We start from the raw sequence: 19,364 nt of genomic DNA, 5'->3' as shown, positions 1-19,364 counted from the left end.
TAATTTTAACCAATCAATTGTGTGTATCTATTTCTACAATCATTTGATTAAATAAAAAACTAATTTTTAAAAAAATCATTGAACACAATCTAATAAATAACACATGTTGCAAAATTAAATATCTTGATCTACATCTGCCTATCAACTTTTCTAGCTGCGTATTTAATTATTGCTAATGACTTATTTTTTTTATTTATTGATATGTATGGTTCTTGATTTATTTAATTAAATGTGTGCATTAGCTTTTTAATTTATATTTAATATATTTTTTTTTGTAAAAAAGTGTGTTGAGAAAGCTTGCATGTTCACTTTTTTGTTGAAAAAAAAAATATAGTTCACAGTAGAGCATTGGTTAAACTAGTGAGTTTCGATACTAGGTGGTTTTTTTCTAAAATAAATTCATTTGATGTTTTACACTACCAAAAAATTACTGAATATAAACAGACACGCCAATGGAAATATTCCATCAGTATATTATTGTTATTTTTTATGACTGAATATGCCCTCACAATAGCTATCAGTAAATATCGACAGAAATATTCCTTCGGTATATACCCAAGGATTTACAGTGGGAAAAGAAAGAATGAAAAAAAAAATCCAAAAATACAATAATGTGTCATTTTTACAAATAGAATTACTAATGGATTTAAATTAATCAATTAAATTCAATGTAAATCTATCTGTAATATTTAATTGATGACCCGAGGAGCAACCCTGCTCCCTCCCTCCCCTATTTATTCTTTTTCCTTCATTTTTCTTTACAACAAACACCATAACACTCCTAATTTTATTACAAATCAATCTCCCACTACAAATCCAACCACCTCAACACTCGATTTGTTAGCATCTTTGTTATGATTCAAATTATACTGAGAATTCTCTACTTTAAGTAAGCAAAATTATCTATTTTTTTTTATTTGAACTCAATTTTAAAATGTTAATTTTTATTAAATATTTTTGTAGTATATGTATTTTATTTTGGTATTTACTTGTTTTATAGCTTTTTCTCATATAAATTTGTTGTATGGATGTATACATATTAGAGTTTGTTTGAGATTTTATAAAATTATATTTGTTTGAAAATTGATAAAATTTAATTTGAATTTGTGACTTGGTGTTTTGTGATGAAATAAATAATGGCTTACTTAACGGGTCTATTTTATATTTTTTCAATTTTATCGTTAAGTTAAAATTTTCAATAAATGTATTGAAATTTGAATTTATATAGATAATTGACAATGAGTTAGTTGTACTATTAAAATAGTTTGAATAATGATTAATACCCTGTAAAAGATCTTATTTGATGAATTTAGGATCTCTCATATGATTTAGTCAATGACTTTTTGAGAGAAAATATAATAATATTACAAAAAAGATATTTTGAAAATAAATATGTAGTAGATAATAGAGGTTTGGACCTCTTTTTGTTGGAAACATAGAGAGAAGGGGCTAAAGCATGATATTACCTTTATAGTTTTAATGATGTAAAATATTCTTGATATATGTGTTAAAGTTGTAGGAAATATTCCTGATATATGTATTAATATTGATGAAAATATCTCTGACATATGTATTAACAAAGAAAAATATTTGTAACATATATATTAATATTGATGGAAATATGATGGGCTCTTAAAGGATTTTTACATATTATTCATTACACAACATATATATATATATATATAGAAATATGGTGGGTTCTTAGGATTTTTATACACTCAAGGATATAGAAAGATTATGATTCAAAATATAGTTGTGTCTGCAAAACTAGACTATTTCCCTAAGCTAAACCCAAGAGATATGGGTTCTTCCTTTGGCTAAGCTCAAAAGAGATTGTGTCCTTCTATTAGTTGAGCCCAATAAAAGGTGAGTCATTCCCTTGACTAAGCAAAAAAAAAAAAAAAAAAGTTCTTTCATTGGTTGAGCCCAATGTAAGTGGGGTTTTTCCCTTAGCTAAGCCCAAAAATGATAAGATCCTTCCCTTGGTTGAATCCAATAAAAGTTTTTAAAGGGGTTTTTTGGACCCGTTAAAACAAGGATTATCACTTTTTATTTCCATTAAAAATCCCACACATCTCTAAAATCATTCTCAACTCATTATAAACTCCTTTGCCTAAAACTCCATTTCCTCCTTAATCATAACAATAAAAACAAAAAACCTGACACACCTTGCTTTATCTCTCTACTAGGCAAACAACAGATTGAAGTATCAACAATATTGGACATAACTTTATTTTGGTGAGTATATGAGAAGAAATTGATAGGTCTTGTGATAAGATTATTAAGAGGTGAAAACAAGATTTTTAATTTTTAAATTCGAGATTTAATTTTAGAACCCTTCTCAGTTGATTTTAGAAGAAAAAAAGTTGCTATTATAGATGTGAAATTGTTTGCAATAATGATTTGTTATTTCTATTTTGAATTGATTTAATGAAATATGAGATTTTGTTAATGTTCTAAATAAATACTTTTAATTGGCCATTAATAATTAAGCTAATTTGTAAAAAGTTTATTGTTTAGGGATGAAGTCTAAATAGTTAACAAACAAGGAGGATAAAATGAGAAAAGGACAAGGCAAATTTTGTTACAGTTGTGAGGAATAAGGTGCATAACCAACAATAAATTTGGGGAACAATTTTTTCATGAATTGAGTTACATTACAATAACTATTGTTTAGAAAAAAAATATTATAGGAGGAATTTTATTTCTAATTAGACTCGTTTAATTTTCAAGTTTACATGACTATTAATATTATTTATAAATAAAGAAGCATTCTTTATTACGATGACAACAATTCATTACAAGCTTTCTCAAGTTTCTCTGTAAATTTTTAAATTGTAATTATTAAAAAACAAAAGAGAAGAGCACGTGTCAACATTTAGTTCAACTAATAAAAGGATTTCACATTGTGTTGAATGGTTGTTAAAAAAAAAAAAACAAATTGAAGATAAATAATTTTAAAAACAAAAGATTAACATTAGTACGTACAAATAAAAATAAAAATAAAAGATTCAAACAACACAAAAAATACAAATATAAAATTTTGATATGTATTAAATAAATAGGTATTGACTTATATGAAAAAGTTTTAAAATAAATAAAAAAAGCAATACTAGAAACTAGTTTTAGCGACCACACTACACCATATGAATAATTTTAAGTTAATTTTGAACATAATAAAAAAAATATCATGATATTTTTTTATTAAAGAAAATAAAAAAATATATAAACTGATAAATTAAAAAAAAGTTATTAATAGTAATTAAATACTAAAATAGAAAGCTAGTTTTCTTCTATTAGTAAAAGATAAATTCATGTGCAAATATATAACCATGATATTCAAATAAAAAATATATATGAACTGATAAATTAAGAAAAAAGTTATTAATACTAATTAAATACTAAAATAGAAATCTAGCTTTTCTTCTATTAGTAAAAAAAACAAATTCATGTGCAAATATATAACCATGATATTTTTTTTTTAATTTTAATGTTTTTATTTATTTTATCTTCAATATTATTCTTTTTTCCAAGAACAATAAATTTTAGTATTATAAAATAAATCATGCAAATTCAATTTATTTATATAAAACATAAAAGGAATTTTTTTAAAATAAATTACAATAAAGTTTTTGAAAAATTATAAAATTTAAAACCACTTAAAAAATAAGTACTATTTTTTAAAAAATGAACTAAATAAGTTAAAAAAAAATACAAGATAAGGTATTAATTAAAATTTAGATATAAAAAAATTAATCTAAAAGAAATAAATAAAGAGGGATGGTGTTAAATAAAACTTAAATAAAAAATACTAATGCAAAAGAAATAAGTAAAAAGACAGGGTATTAATTAAAATTATAAAAAATAAAAATAAAAAAAGCTTGTCGATGAGGATCTGATAGGCTAGGCCCATATACCTAATTAATAATCCAAAAGCTCAAACAAAGAATTGTTCATATGAGGGATTTTTTTTTTTTTTTTTTAATGGACAACATGTCATTCACTATAGTCTACGATTAGTCATCTTTAATAATATTTTTTTTATCACTTTTAATTATTAGAAAATCAGGTTTTAAGCTTTGGAACCCAAAACTACATCAGCTTGTTTTAATTTGAAACTATAAATGCATTATGTAAATATAAATATAATTTCTTTGAAGCATTGTAATTGTTTTTAGAAGGAAAAAGTTATTTATTTAAAATAGATGAACTAAACAAGTTTTTTTTTTAAAAAAAGAGAGGGATGAATTAAAAGTTAAACTAAAAGATCCTAAAAAAAATATAAATAAAAGAGAGGGAGTGAAAGTTAAAAAAAAATAAAAACAAAAAAAAATAAAAAACAAAAAAGGCTGGGTGTTGCTAGACTTTGCTAGCCATGACCATGCACCCTGCCAACTCTAAAGTCTAAGCATGCATTGGTCTAGAAGCCTAAGGTTATGCGCCAGAGTTGATTTATTTATTTGTTTTTGGCTAAAAGGATAAATGACATGTTATTCATATTTTTATATATATTAAAAAAACAAATGATTTGTAATCTAATCATGTCAGATGATGCATTGTTTACAAATCTATTTTTTTTTTTTTATCACAAGAGAGGTTATTGAAAAATTAGTTTTGGGTTTGTAGACTCTAAATATTATTTTTCAACATTTTTTACCTAAAAAATTTAGAAAGCATCTTTATAATATCAGTAAATCAATTTATCAACTTAAATACCCTGAAATTGGTAAAAAAAAAAAAAAATTTAACTAAATAAAAAATATCTCTTAACCCCAATCTAAAATCAAAAATTAAAAATTAAAAATCAAAAATAAAAAAACATTTTAATGAAACTTTTCTCATCACATAAATTAATTGATGCGAATAAAATTCTTTTCTATGGTCAGAATGTTATCAAACAATAACTTTTTTTTTTTTTTTTTGTATAAGTTTTTCCAAATCTTTCTAAACTCAAAAACTCAAAAATAAATAAAATTAACTTTAGAATTAAAATAAAATTCACAAAAACTTTGAAATTTGCAATGTATTTTCAATGTGTTTTACATTGTGATAGTATCTTTTTAAATTTTATCTTTCTCCTATAATTTAAAATTTTATTTTTATGGAATAAGGTTATAAAAAATTAAATCAAAAATATTTTTTTTATTTATAATGAGGCTTGTTCCATGAATGAATCAACGCTCTCTCATTCACAAATAAGCCACCGAGAAGGCGAGTATAATGGGCTATGGATATTGTTGGATTGAAATAATAGGCGAAAGCCCACATACGACTTGATATTTCACAAGCTTTAGCCTCACAGAAACTACTCCATATGAAAACGAAAAAGCCAGACTAATCAAGATGCCCACGCCACCCCCCTAACATAATTTTTTATTTGCTTCTTATTTTTTAAATAAAAAATTACCAAAAAAGAAGGAGGAGGAGGCTAGTAATCTCTTTCTTCCGTTGTCCTCCCTCATAGATTCTTCCAGATAAGAAAAACAAGGTTAACCCAAACAAACTGAGAGCGAAGGAAGATACAGATACTGAGAAATGGTTTTTTGCTGATCCAAAATAAAATTTTAATTGGTGCAGGTTTAGGGTTTGCAAGTATTATTGAGTCGTCGGTGGTGTTTTTCAGATTGGGTGTTGCGTTTTAAGATGACAGATAACATGGATATCGATTTGCCTCCAGAACCTCCTAGCTCCATCGAGCCTCGTGATCGACTTCTTTTGGTATTCTCCATTTCTCTGTTAAATCGTCGTTATATATATATATAAAAGAATTCAGTTTCAGCTTTTACTTAGCAGGATCTCTGTGTCCAATTGATTGCCAATTTATAATTTGAATCTACGGTTTTGATTACGAATTCTGCTAGCTTTATTGTTGTTGTTCTTTCAATTGTGTATGTAAATGGCGGTTACAGTGATGGTGGTGGTTCGGGAAGAGGAGTGGGAGATGGTGTCTATTAGAAATCTAAAAAAGAAGACCATTATTTTTCTTTTGTGTTTTTCAAAAGTTTTGATAACTTTTAAGAAAAAAATTTAACCAATGGAATTGATACCAAACGATTCTTTGGTTATTTAAAATGTGCTCTCTCTCTCTCTCTCTACCTTGTTTTATATATGTAATCTTTCTATTTTGTAACAGAGGCTTACTCAGTTTGGAGTTCCCAAGGAGTACCGTGTTATGTTGCATTCTGGCCTGGTTGATTATATCATGGATAATTGGTCTCGCATACCAGAGCTAGTGGCAGCAATCTTGCCTATTGATGATGAAGTGGCAGAGATTCTCCAAAATGCTAAGCTAGTCTCTAAAAAACATGCTAGCCAGACAATGAAATCCTGTTTCAGGGAATGCATGGTTTGGTTACAATGGCTGATGTTTTTGGGCGAACCAGCTGTTGCACTTAAGAACCTATCTAAGATGAGTGCTGGGCGTGGTGTTTGTGGAGCTGTTTGGGGAAATAATGATATAGCATATCGGTGCCAAACTTGTGAACATGACCCCACATGTGCAATTTGTGTTCCTTGTTTTCAGAATGGGAACCACAAGGATCATGACTATTCTATTATATACACAAACGGAGGTTGCTGTGATTGTGGGGATGTGACAGCATGGAAACGAGAGGGGTTTTGCTCAAAGCATAAAGGTGCTGAACAAATACAACCCCTTCCAGAGGAGTTTGCAAGATCTGTAGGGCCTGTTCTCGATGCTCTTCTAGGGTGTTGGAAAAATAAGCTAGTGTCTGCTGATACCATCTCCCAGAAAAATCCAAATGCAGCTGATCGTGCTGCTATGGGCAAAAAGATTGCAAATCAGCTAACATTTGCAGTTGTTGAGATGCTACTAGAGTTCTGTAAATGCAGTGAGAGTTTGCTTAGTTTTGTTTCCAGGAGGGTGATTTCTCTAGGAGGTTTATTGAAGATTCTCGTGAGGTCAGAGAGGTTCTTGAGTGAGGGTTTTGTGAAGAAACTTCATGAGCTGCTCCTGAAATTGTTGGGAGAGCCCCTTTTCAAGTACGAGTTCGCCAAAGAATTTTTGCGTTATTATCCATTTGTTGTACATGAAGCAATGAAAGAAACTGTTGATGATACGCCCAAGAAATATCCTTTGCTATCAATATTCTCTGTGCAAATTTTTACTGTGCCCACTCTCACCCCCCGACTTGTTAAAGAGATGAACTTGCTAGGCTTGTTGTTGCGGTGCTTGGATGATATATTCATCTATTGTGCTGGAGAAGATGGTCGTTTACAGGTAATGCATTTATTTTTCAGTTTATAATATTTTTAATGCTTTATCTCATACTTTACTCCTCATACCTTGTAGTGAGCCTCTTAACTGGATTATGTTTGCAAATAAGCTAGAATAAGTTTTACTCTGATTTTACTTTTGATAGAACAAAATTTTGTTAAGAAAGAAATGAGTTTAGAGTTATGATAAGAAAATAGGGCATTTACTAAATTAAAGCAATTTAAATAAAGGAGCTTTCCAAGTCTACTGAATGTTAGCTAAGCAGTGGCGTTAAAATGCTACAAGCATATCATCATAAATAATAACAAAAAAGAACTCTATTCCACTTTCTTAGTTAAATAATTTATTCTGGACAACTTTGGTTTTGTGATTGTTGACAAGCTAGGTTTGAAGAATTTGGGATTTATGTGAAAATTAGGGTTAGGATTTGATGTATATGGGATTGAGGATGTGTTTTAGGTGGGATTGGGATTGTCACTGTTGTTGTGAATGTTAATCCAATAGCAAGGAGAAATAGAAGGAAAGGGCCAAGAAACAAAGTGCTTGGAGAAAAGAGAAGAGAAAGAAACAATGCATAGGGCTGCAACTCGTAAACTAAATCAAATACTCACTTTCATTGTTCAAAGTCCTATGATTGTATATAATTGGTGCTTCTTAAACCTCTAATAGTTCTGAACTAAGAAGGAAATAGAAAACCAAACAGGAATGGGAAATCATAACTAATAGAAAGCTCTTAATTAATATTCTTGTTCCTATATAAGCTAGGATTCCTAAGTAATATTACTATCTTTAAGGAAGATGGAATTCCTAAATAGACTAGTTTTACAGGAAATATCAAAATGTATAGAATTAAAGATTAAATAACTACAATTCCAGCTTCAATTTCATATCCCATGCAGTTAGGCATTTAAGGAATAGGTGGCTTTGTGTCTTCTATGCTTGGGGCATCTTACACAAATATTTCATAGCAAGGACTTGTGTTGGATTTTAAATTACAACAAATGTTTATTGTTGTCCATCATAATCATGCCTGAAAAAGGGAACATGTTGAAACTTAGCACAACAAGGATTTTATAAGTTTGCATATTACCAAAAAGGAACGTGTTGACACTTAGCACAAAAAGAATTTTATAAGTTTGCATATTACCACGACACCTTATTGTAATTTTTTGTGGTTAGCTGGTATGACATGCGACACAAAAAATTTTGATTGGTTATTACCATTATAATTTCCCCCATGGTTTCAGTTGTGAGAGAAATTGGAGCCAGCAAATTAGATGACTAGTTTATCTGCTTGTGGAGAATTTTCTTGTATTAACCATGAAAATTTACGAAATCCACATTCTTCCTGTTTGAAATCTGGTAATCCCTTTGTTTGGGGTTTTACATTTTTGTTATGGTAAAATCTGTTCTTATTTTAAAGAGCTTTTGTAATGTACGTCTTCAATTGGTTACCCATTTTTTATTTTAGATTCTGTAAGTACAATGTTTAAGACTGATTGATAAAGAGTATGACTACGAGTTTCATTTATGCATACTAAAAATATGAAAGTGGGGATGTGTTTGTGTAAAAATTGAATTGCTGGTGCATGTTCTATGTTTAATGGTTATTGATTTGACTTTAGTTCTCACATTCTGTCTGTTTTTTTTCATTTCTCTGTCTGATGAGGCAAAATGGAGTGAAAATCCAATTTAAACTACTAATAAGATTTGTCCTCTGCTAATAGAAAACATTTCCAAAAACAAAGAAAACCCTAGTGTTATAAAAGGAACACTATTAATTGTTCATTAAGCTTCAGGATATAACATACATCTTAGTTATTGGAGTGTTGATGAGATCCATGCAAACATTTCTAATAAGTAATCATTGCCATTCAAGATGTGGGCTTTCAGATGCTTTTATATTGTGTTATAAGAGACAAAATCAGATTTCTAAACTGATCTTGTTTTTATGCAATTATGTCTTGATGATGATGTTTAAAGGCATAGTTAAGCAGGTTAATGGATTCAATTTTAAATATTTCTTTTTCATTGCTTTTAGCAGCTGAAGTTTTAATTTTCTCTTCTTGTTATTCATGTTTCACATGTCAAATTGTTGATTATTATCTTTCTGCAGTTTACCAAGTGGGCACATTTGTATGAGATTGGTATACGTGTAGTTGAAGATGTTCGATTTGTTATGAGCCATGGTGTTGTACCAAAAAATGTAACTCATGAACAGAGGGCTGTCTTGAGAACTTGGATGGAACTTCTTTCTTTTCTGCAGGGGATGGGACCCTTAAAGAGAGAAACTGGCCTCTATGTAGAAGAAGAAAGTGAGAATATTAATTTGCTTTTTGTTTTGTGTCATTCTATTGCCAACATCCATTCTCTTTTGGTGGATGGAGCATTTTCTATGTGTGAGGAGGCAGATGATGCTACTTTTCTTAACATGCATGGAAAAGATATGGATGAACAAGATAGCATAAGACACACAAAAATTGGACGGCTGTCTCAGGAAAGCTCTGTATGTAGCGTGACAGAAAGTACTTCATTCATTTCTGCAGAGAAGATTGTTGAAGTTGATTCAGATTCCACTTATCATCACTTACTTCCTTCCTCAGTGACGTGGTTAACCTATGAGTGCTTGAGGGCCATTGAGAATTGTTTGGGAGCTGATGATTCATCTGGGGCTCAAGTCTCTGTGGATACTAGCAGCATTTCCAATAGCAACTTTTCAGCATTTAAGAAAAAATTGTATAAGATTAGAAAAGGCAAATATATATTTGGTGGCCATGGCAGTACAAGCAAAGATGAATGTTTTTCAGTTGCATATAGTAGCTGCCATGCGAGTGTCAATGTAGATAATGCTAATGTGGTAAAGGACTGCAAAACAACAGTTCCTGGTGATGCTGACTGTGCAGGCTCCAGTGACGGTTTGATGGAAGGGAGCAGTTCATCAGAATTGGACCTCCTACATTTTTTAAGTTTGTCTGATTGGCCAGACATAATTTATGATGTTAGTTCACATGATGTATCTCTGCACACTCCTTTGCATCGATTACTTTCCATGCTTTTACAAAAAGCATTAAGAAGGTGTTATGGTGGATCTGTGGTTATAAATGCAATCAATGCTAGCACCTCAACTTCATTATCTAGAACCGATGATGATTTCTTTGGATGTCTTCTTGAGGGTTGCCACCCTTGTGGGTTTTCTGCCTTTGTTATGGAGCACCCTTTGCGGAATAGGGTGTTTTGTGCCCAGGTCCATGCTGGAATGTGGAGGAAGAATGGGGATTCTGCCACTTTATGCTGTGAGTGGTACCGCTCAGTACGCTGGTGGGTACTTTGTGCAAATTATATTTTTTCTGGATATTACTGGTTGCGGCATTTCTCACTTTTCTGTCATGCAGGTCTGAACAAGGTTTAGAGTTTGATCTATTTCTTCTGCAGTGCTGTGCTGCTTTGGCTCCACCTGACCTCTATGTCAGTAGAATTCTAGAACGCTTTGGGTTGTCAGACTACCTTTCTCTGAAAGCTGAGAAATCTACAGAGTACTTGAACTTTCCCTTAATTTTAGTAGTTTAGCATGGTTTCATATAATTTTAGGTGCTTCATGTTATTGATATTTCATCCAATGGAAATTCTCAGATATGCTTCTAAAGGTGATGTACATGTCTTGTTGGATCTTCTATTCCCAGTTTTTGTTATCATATCCTTAGAAGAATTGAAACAACTGCTGCTCTTAATTCCTTGAAAAGTCCAAGTCTGAGATACTCTCTTTCACTTCATGTGTCTAAGTTTTCAAATGGGCCTCTACTTATTAAATACGTTAGTGATTCATTTTTGAAATGTTTTGTTCTTTAACCTTTGGAAGAACACTTCATCTTCCTGAATTTTCTTTTTCCAATTTGTTGTTTAATCACTAACAAGAGAATAGCTTGATGTGCTTATTATTAATAAAGTGCCAGGCCAAGACATATGTGCATCATGTAATCTCTATTTGCATTCCCCACCCCCTCCCCGCATGCTAAAGAAAAAGGGACTTCCTCTTCCAGTAGGAAGTTTATTTATTGATTCTCTTTAGAATGCCTTATATATGGTCCACATTCTGCATTTCAGTGTCAGGGCATATTGAAGTTGATAGAATACCAGATCTATAATATTAATGTTATGTATGCTATGCTGTGTTTGCAGGTATGAACCAGTTTTGATGCAGGAAATGCTCATGCTTCTTATACAAATTGTCCAGGAAAGGCGGTTTTCTGGGTTGACTCCTGCTGAAAATTTGAAGAGAGAGTTGGTTCATAAGTTAGCAATTGGAGATGCCACTCGCAGTCAATTAGTTAAATCCTTGCCCCGTGATCTCTCCAAGATTGACCAACTTCAGGAAGTTTTGGACACAGTTGCTGTATATTCTAATCCATCCGGCTTCAATCAGGTTATTTTTGTGGCCCACAACATCTGATGGTGTTTAAGAGTTAAATGTTCATTTCAATAAGTTGCTCTATGTATTTTAAATCTTAGGGGATGTATTCTTTGCGCTGGGCATATTGGAAAGAGCTAGATCTGTACCACCCTCGTTGGAATTCACGGGATTTACAAGTTGCAGAAGAAAGATATTTGCGCTACTGTAGTGCTTCTGCAGGAACAACACAGCTTCCTAGGTGGACAAATATTTACCCTCCTCTTAAGGGCGTAGCTAGAATAGCTAGTAGTAAAGTGGTCATTAAAATCATCCGTGCTGTATTATTTTATGCTATTTTCATGCATAAGCGTGCACCTGATGGTGTTCTTCTAACTGCACTGCACTTGCTCTCATTAGCATTAGACATCTGTATTCAGCAGAAAGAAATGGATATGTCATTTCACATTGAAAACTCCACTTCTATGTTTGCTTTTGCGGGTGAAGAAATCCAAGAGGGATTAAATTACAGCTCTGGTGGCCAGAGCTTGCTGTCACTTCTTGTCTTGCTCATGAGGATACACAAGAGAGAGAGTTCTGACAACCTCTTGGAAGCAGGCAGTTACAACTTCTCTTCTTTGATTGAAAGTTTGTTGAAGAGGTTTGCAGAGATAGATGCTGGATGTATGACCAAACTGCAGCAACTTGCCCCTGAGATGGCCATTCATTTATCACAATCAGTTCCAAATATTGAGAAAAATACATTGGGTTCAGCTTCTGATAGTGAGAAACGCAAAGCCAAAGCTCTCGAGAGACAGGCTACCATATTGGTGAGATGCTGTTGCACATCTTGTAATTCTTTTCAATTTTCACAAAGAATGAAAATTGCATTAAGTTTGCTTCCCAAAGGTGAACCAGAGAAAGGGCACATTTTCTTTTTATTCATTCTTGTTAATATCACAGATTTAAGATGAATATTATTCCAACCAGTGCTGACCCAAGTTTTATTGTCTTTTCACTATTTAAGATGATTTTTTGACCCAAGGAAATATGATCTTGAATACTAATGAATTTTATTTTATCAAAGCTTACTAAACCTTCAATGCAGGCAAAAATGAAAGCTGAGCAGTCCAAATTTTTGTCGAGTATAAACTCTGCTACTGATGATGTTTCAAATACTGGAGCAGAAGGAATTGACTCAGATGGCACACAGAATTTGGAAGAGTCGATGCAAGATGTTTGTTCTCTTTGCCATGATCCCAATTCCAAAAATCCTGTGTCCTTCTTAGTTCTGCTTCAGGTAAGCTACTGCTTTGTAGGTCAGCTTTTGTAGGATATATATATTAGATAACTGAAATAGTTTTGATTGTTGACCGAGTTTCCTTCTGCAATGTGAATTTGATACTGATTTCTTGGACCAAGAAATCAAGGCTTTTGAGCTTCATTGACAGAGGCCCTCCATCATGGGATCAAGATCAGCTGCCTGACAAGGAGCAAAACTCTGTAATTGCAAAGGCATTGACCAATCAATCTGGAATAAGCTCTTCAAGTGGTTCGGGAACGATTTCATCTACTCAACTAACACATTTTGTTCAGGATGTAGTCAACCAATTTGCTAATTATGCTCAACCTGGGGAAGTAAATGCTATTATTGAATTCATCAAGGCTCGGTTCCCTTTATTAAGGAGTTCCCAAGTATCTTCTGCATCCAAGGATGGGAAAGATAAGACTATGAATACTTTTGAGATGTTAGAACAAGACATGTACTTCTCCATGCGGAAAGAAATGCATGATAATATGCTCGCTTCAAATTCTGGATTGCAGACTGAGAAATTTACAGCTGCTGAAGGTGGTCAGACAAGCAGTCCTGTTGAATCTGTTTTGCTTGGAAAATATATAGCAGCTCTTTCTAGAGAGATAACAGAGCACCCTTCTTCTTCTGAAAGTTCTCCTAATGATGAGCTACAGGCAGAATTTCCTTCCCGGTCTCTCGCATATGATGGATTTGGCCCTGCAGATTGTGATGGGGTTCATCTATCTTCCTGTGGACATGCTGTGCATCAGGAATGTCTTGATCGTTATTTGTCATCATTGAAGGAACGGTAAGTGCCACTGGCGTGAAAAAATTGAAGCTTGTCACTATCAGATCTCTTACTTGACTTTTCAGTTTGACTCAAATATCTTGTCGTAAAGACATGGAGTTTTAATTTCTTTAAAAAGGCTACCTGCTTTATTATTTTCTGCAGTTAATTTGTTGGGTTGGGATCGGTAATTGCTTTGGATGGTCATTTTAATCTCAAATACATAGCTAATGGGCATTGAAAAAAGAAAAGTACACAGGAAGTTTAGCTGCCAATTTATTCCAGGATATGGTTTACAAGAAAAACAACTGGAGATAAAATAAATGACTGGTATGAGATACAACAACATAAATGGAACTGAGCATATTTCTTTAAATTTCAATGCATCATGTTAATAAAGAAACTTCTCTGCATTCTGTTAATGGTAAATGATACTGAAAATAGTAAAAAGAAGACAGCACCTCAAATATAAGAAAAGCTTGTTTAATGTCTTAATATTAGAATACCCTTACTTATGGCATATAATATGTTAAGGCGTAAAACTGCAAAAACACACCTTTTGCTTATGAGACAATTGCTTAATTGTAATGGCTTAAAACATTATATAATTGTGTTACCCTTTGGCAACAACATCTAGGACACCCAAAATGCCTTCTAGCTCCTGACATTATCATCTAGATGGTCCTCGAGTATGAAGGGAATGAATGCCTTCGAATATATAAGTTAGTGTCTGGATAGTTTTTTTCTCTCATTTGTGTGGTATTTTACAACATGCTACAAAGAGATGGTTAGGCCTATAGTCCTTTTATGTGGCCATGTATTTGTCTGAAAAGGCTAAATTTTTGTGATCACATTCTTTACACAGATATGTCAGAAGAATTGTTTTTGAAGGAGGGCATATTGTCGACCCAGATCAGGTACTTCTTTTTTCTACAAGTAAATTTGTGCATTTTTAAAGGTTATTGTCCCCCCTGCAGGGGGAAGGAAGGAAAACATTACAGATTCATTTTTTCTCGCCTTTTTCTCAGGGGGAATTTCTCTGCCCTGTATGTCGTCAACTTGCAAATTCTGTCTTGCCTTCATTGCCTGGGGATTTCCAAAAGGTTTGGAGACAGCCCATGATTTCAACTGTCAGTTCACTGCATGCTGTGGGGGCTTTGGTCTCATCAAGTGAAGGATGTGATTCTCTTCAGCTTCAACATGCCTTGTTTCTCTTGAAATCTGCTGCAAAAATGGTTGAAAAGGGAGATATCTTGAAAGCTATTCCCTTGCAAAGGGGTGAAAAAATGTGGCCGAATCTTGATTCAATTTCCCGTCTCCTTATTAAACTATATTTCCCAAACAGATGGGATAAGTTCTCAGGATCTGCAAGGGTAAACCATTCCATGATTATGTGGGATACTCTTAAGCATTCCCTTGTATCTATGGAGATTGCAGCACGTTGTGGAGGAACTCAAATGACTCCTACATATAGCCTAAATGCATTGTACAAGGAACTCAAATCTACCAGTGGATTTACACTATCCTTGTTGCTCAAAATTGTCCAAAATTTGAGGAGTAAGAATCCTCTTCATGTGCTTCAGAGATTTAGGGGTATTCAGCTATTTGCAGAGTCTATTTGCTCAGGAGTTCCCAATGATTATCCCAGTGGTGCTTATAGGTGTGGAGGTGAGTCTTTTGTTATTGTGTTGCTTTAATGCACCCAATGGATTGCTGCTGCTGATTTCTTCTTGTAAGCACCAATGTTTTTTTTTCAAGTCACGGGCTACCATTTTGTATGTAGTTCTAAGATCTGTTATGCCTGCACCGTGCCTATTGCATTGAAATATAATGTCAAGCATAATTGGTTGGTCATAGATTTTAAGAGATAGGAGCATGCTTTGTTTTATTTTCTCTTCTTGTTGTTGTTGTTGGGGGGGTGTTCAGGGCCAAAGGTGAAAAAAAAAAAGGAACTGCTTACATGATACAGGGCTAAGAAACTCCTATCATAAACTCAGGGAAGCAAGCTGCCAGCAGCCATATGAAGATTATAAGATTGTGATGCAACCACACATTGCCCAACCAGTCCACCCATCCCCTTCTCTAATTATGTTGCATCCTCAATCTTCATTTTTTGACTAGGAGAATGTATTGGATCAGGGATGATTTTGTTCCATATTGTGGCTGGAATCTTTGGATCATTTGGATTTCATCTTGAAAATCAACCTCAAGAAAAACCTGGGGGCAACCTTTCGACAAAGCCACAGAATTATCTATCAAAAACTTTGAAGGCCTTATGAAGTGCTTGTTTTACATGATAAAATTGCTCATAAGATGGTTATATTTTTTATTGACTAATAGCCAATCTTGCACTGTGTTGTTTTGTTCTCTATTTTATGTTGGTAATGTTGATGCTATTCTACACAGAAAATATGTCGTGCATCTTAGCACACATTGGGAAGGAAGTTTCATACTCTGACGTTCAATTTTGGAATTGGGTTGCTGAACCTGTCCTTGCTCATGATGCTTTTTCATCATTGATGTGGGCCCTGTTTTGTCTCCCATGCCCATTTCTGTCTTGTCAAGATTCCTTATTGTCCCTTGTGCATGTTTTCTATGGTGCTTCTGTAGCTCAGGTATGATAACTGTGCCCCCCCCCCTCCCCCCTCAATGTTCCTGTAACTCTAGTTTCCTAATTCCTGTATTTTGCAACACAGGCTATAGTAATATTTTGTGGGAAACATCAACGTGAAATGAGGGAATCAAATTATGATGATTCTCTGATTACTGACATCTCCAAGGTTTTTGGGGAATCTAGATGCATCAAGGATTATTTTGTTTCCAACAACATTGATTCGTCTTCAGACATCATCAATGTAATTCGGAGATTGAGTTTCCCTTACTTGAGGAGGTGTGCTTTGTTGTGGAAATTGCTGAGTACCTCGGTCTCAGCACCATTCTGTGATAGGGATGTGTTGAATAGATCATCTAATGCTGTCAATTACGTGATGGATAACATGAGTGGAGCTCAAGACGAGCTTAATGAAGTTCAAGAGTTGGAAAAGATGTTCAAAATTCCTCCATTATCTTCTGTCATCAAGGATCATACTCTACGATCTTTAGTTACAAAATGGCTCCATCATTTTTGCAAGCAGTATGAAGTCTTTAGTCCCCAACATGTTCTACATGTCACACCTGCAGTTCCATTCAAGTTAATGCACCTACCGCATATTTACCAGGATCTACTGCAGAGGTCTGCCATGAGTATTACTCTTCATATATGCTTTTAGATAAAACCTTTTTCAATAACCCAGTTCACTGAGAGAATTTGTGTATGTTATTCAGGTATATAAAACAGAAATGTGTTGGCTGCAAGACTCTGCTTGATGACCCTGCTCTTTGCCTACTCTGTGGTAGAGTTTGCTCTCTCAACTGGAAGTCATGCTGCAGGTTCATGTCTTGCCCATTCTCATTGCTGTTATTAAAATCTCCAGCTAAACACTTGCACGCGTAGTTGTTCTGAATCTGAATGTCATGTTTTAGAAGGCACCACTTTATGGATTTTAATTGATGATATGTTTATTTTCATCGAAGGGAAAGTGGATGCCAAACTCATGCTATGGCCTGCGGTGCTGGTACTGGTGTATTTCTGTTGATCAAGGTATGGGCATTACTTACTTTTACTAGCTTGCTTCTGGCAAGTCCTATCAATTCTGTTTTATTTCAAGTTTATTTATTTGTTGCGAGTGTCTTCTATTTGGAGAGGTGACAAATAATAGTGTTTGTAATTATAGAGAACTACAATTCTGCTACAAAGATGCGCACGCCAGGCTCCTTGGCCATCTCCATACTTGGATGCATTTGGTGAAGAGGCAAGTTGTTTATTCTGCTCTTGTAAAAGGTGTTTCAATGATGGAATCTTGTGTACTGGTTGTTTTAGGCCATTTTGATATGTTTTGTGGTAATTTTGGTTAAGAAAGAAATGGAAGTATCTTGTGATGTGTGTATGCACGGGCAGGTGTGTCGTGTAAAGTGTTGAAGTCTTAATTCTAACTGGGGCCCATGTTTTGTTGACTTTTTTGTTTTCAAACTCCTTTGTTGCTCCCACTTGCCAATTTACCTCACCATACCCGTGTTGACGGAAAACCTGCATTAGTTGAGAGAAAAGGAAGACGATGCACTTGGGATTTTGTTGAGTGTATTACAACTGGCAACATTAAATTACTTAATTCTTCTAATCATACCTATTTTTCTTGTTGGACTTTGGGCTTTTATTTTTACATTATGTGAATTTTGGGCCTTAACATATTGAAATTGAGTTCAGTTTGATGGTGTCAGGGCTATATCATATTGTAATTTATTGGATTAACTATATAAAAAAAATATAATCACCATAACTGAAATAAAAATATTCTTAGAATTTGAGAAGAATAAAATATAAATATTTATATATAAAATATTGGAAAATGAAATGATGATGTTTTCATTTATTTTATGAACTTTTCCCTGTTTCCCTTTCTTCTCTTCCTTTTGGATTGCAAGGCACATGCCATTTGCATTTAACAAATGCTCATCATGTTTGGTTGAGGATTCGATTTGCAAATGCACATCATGTTTGGTTGAGGATTCGATCTAGTTAAAATACTATGAAGTTAGAATTGCTTGTTTTGAGTTCAAAGTTAAGTGAAATCTTTTATGTGATATTGTTAATATTCCTAAAACTTCTTGCAGGATATTCAAATTCAGAGAGGAAAGCCATTGTACCTGAATGAGGAGCGCTATGCTGCACTAGCTTACATGGTGAGAATGTTTGACAGGCTCTCCTTATTTGATAGTTTGTATACCCACTATCTTGAACCATTGAATATAATTGGGTTTTGCCTCATCTGAGCATCTTAATATTGGCTAGTTGGAGTTTAATCCATTACTCACCTATTCAATTGGGAGACAATAAAAAAGAAAAATGGTGTGGATATTGTAATTGTGGCAGCAGTGCTTTCAATTTAGTAGGGAGTCTTTCTTTATACACATTGTTGTTTGTCTATGTTTCTTTTTTATTTTTGTATGTTTTTGTCATAGATTTTTTATTTAATTGTGCATGTTAGGTTGCTTCTCATGGCCTTGATCGGAGCTCTAAGGTTCTCGGCCAAACTACTATTGGATCCTTATTCTTGGTCTAGCTGGGAAGATTCATCTTCAAGGTTCATTTTTTTAGCTCGTTCATCGTGTTTTCTTATGTGTATTGATTTGCTTCTTGAAGGTTATTTTCTTTTCTTAGTTTTCCATATGGATTTCTCAGGCATAGAAGGATTTTGAATCAGATTGATATTGGAAGGATGACAAGTGCTTTTCTGTACATGCAAAGATTGCCAAATCGTCCACACATTTTGGGGGAAATTAGTTAAAGATCCAGGGTTCAGGATATAGGTGTTCTGCAGTTGGATAAGCACTTCATACCGGTGAGTTCACTACAGTTACATTTTGTAGTGTTACTCTCTTTTGTTTCCCAAATTAATTTTAGTTTTTATGCCAAAAAGGCACCCTGCCTTCTTTACTTGAAAAGGATTCGTGTTGTCCTTGTAGTCAACTGCAAAATGATTAGTTTGGGTTGGGGGGGGGGGGGTGTAAAATATTCTAAACTGGAGTTATAGTATGGTTTTGTAGGGGAAGAGTTCTTAGGGCC

At 33.4% G+C, this 19,364-nt stretch overlaps 1 protein-coding gene across 4 annotated transcripts; it reads left to right on the top strand.

The window, feature by feature from the left end:
* Positions 1 to 5,308: 5,308 nt before the first annotated feature.
* On the top strand, positions 5,309 to 19,134 carry LOC118053378 (E3 ubiquitin-protein ligase PRT6). 4 transcript variants are annotated; one of them, XM_073410019.1, is made up of 18 exons: positions 5,309 to 5,718; positions 6,134 to 7,240; positions 9,354 to 10,555; positions 10,630 to 10,770; positions 11,414 to 11,657; positions 11,744 to 12,451; positions 12,730 to 12,921; positions 13,044 to 13,723; positions 14,568 to 14,619; positions 14,704 to 15,370; positions 16,109 to 16,317; positions 16,399 to 16,934; positions 17,027 to 17,131; positions 17,276 to 17,342; positions 17,476 to 17,553; positions 18,413 to 18,481; positions 18,787 to 18,882; positions 18,981 to 19,134. In XM_073410019.1, the coding sequence occupies exons 1-17, from the start codon at positions 5,644 to 5,646 to the stop codon at positions 18,859 to 18,861; spliced, it is 6,207 nt and encodes a 2,068-aa protein (XP_073266120.1). In that variant the 5' UTR covers positions 5,309 to 5,643; the 3' UTR covers positions 18,862 to 18,882; positions 18,981 to 19,134. The 4 variants fall into 4 exon arrangements, with proteins under 4 accessions (XP_073266120.1, XP_073266121.1, XP_073266122.1 ...); XM_073410020.1 differs by having other exon boundaries at positions 18,960 to 19,107; XM_035064615.2 differs by having other exon boundaries at positions 5,310 to 5,718; positions 14,731 to 15,370.
* Positions 19,135 to 19,364: the final 230 nt, after the last annotated feature.

Source organism: Populus alba, chromosome 6 (assembly GCF_005239225.2).
Source record: "Populus alba chromosome 6, ASM523922v2, whole genome shotgun sequence".
Taxonomy (NCBI): domain Eukaryota; kingdom Viridiplantae; phylum Streptophyta; class Magnoliopsida; order Malpighiales; family Salicaceae; genus Populus; species Populus alba.
The sequence above is the reverse complement of the archived record's forward strand: the minus strand, read 5'-3'. Positions and strand labels throughout refer to the sequence as shown.

What these genes read in the sequence shown, in the direction of transcription:
- LOC118053378 (XM_073410019.1), top strand. Translation starts at nt 5,644, where the DNA reads ATGACAGATAACATGGATATCGATTTGCCTCCAGAACCTCCTAGCTCC. An exon ending in TGGTACCGCTCAGTACGCTG is followed by an intron (nt 10,556 to 10,629) that starts GTGGGTACTTTG and finishes TCTGTCATGCAG; the next exon opens with GTCTGAACAAGGTTTAGAGT. An exon ending in TGGATGCATTTGGTGAAGAG is followed by an intron (nt 17,554 to 18,412) that starts GCAAGTTGTTTA and finishes AACTTCTTGCAG; the next exon opens with GATATTCAAATTCAGAGAGG.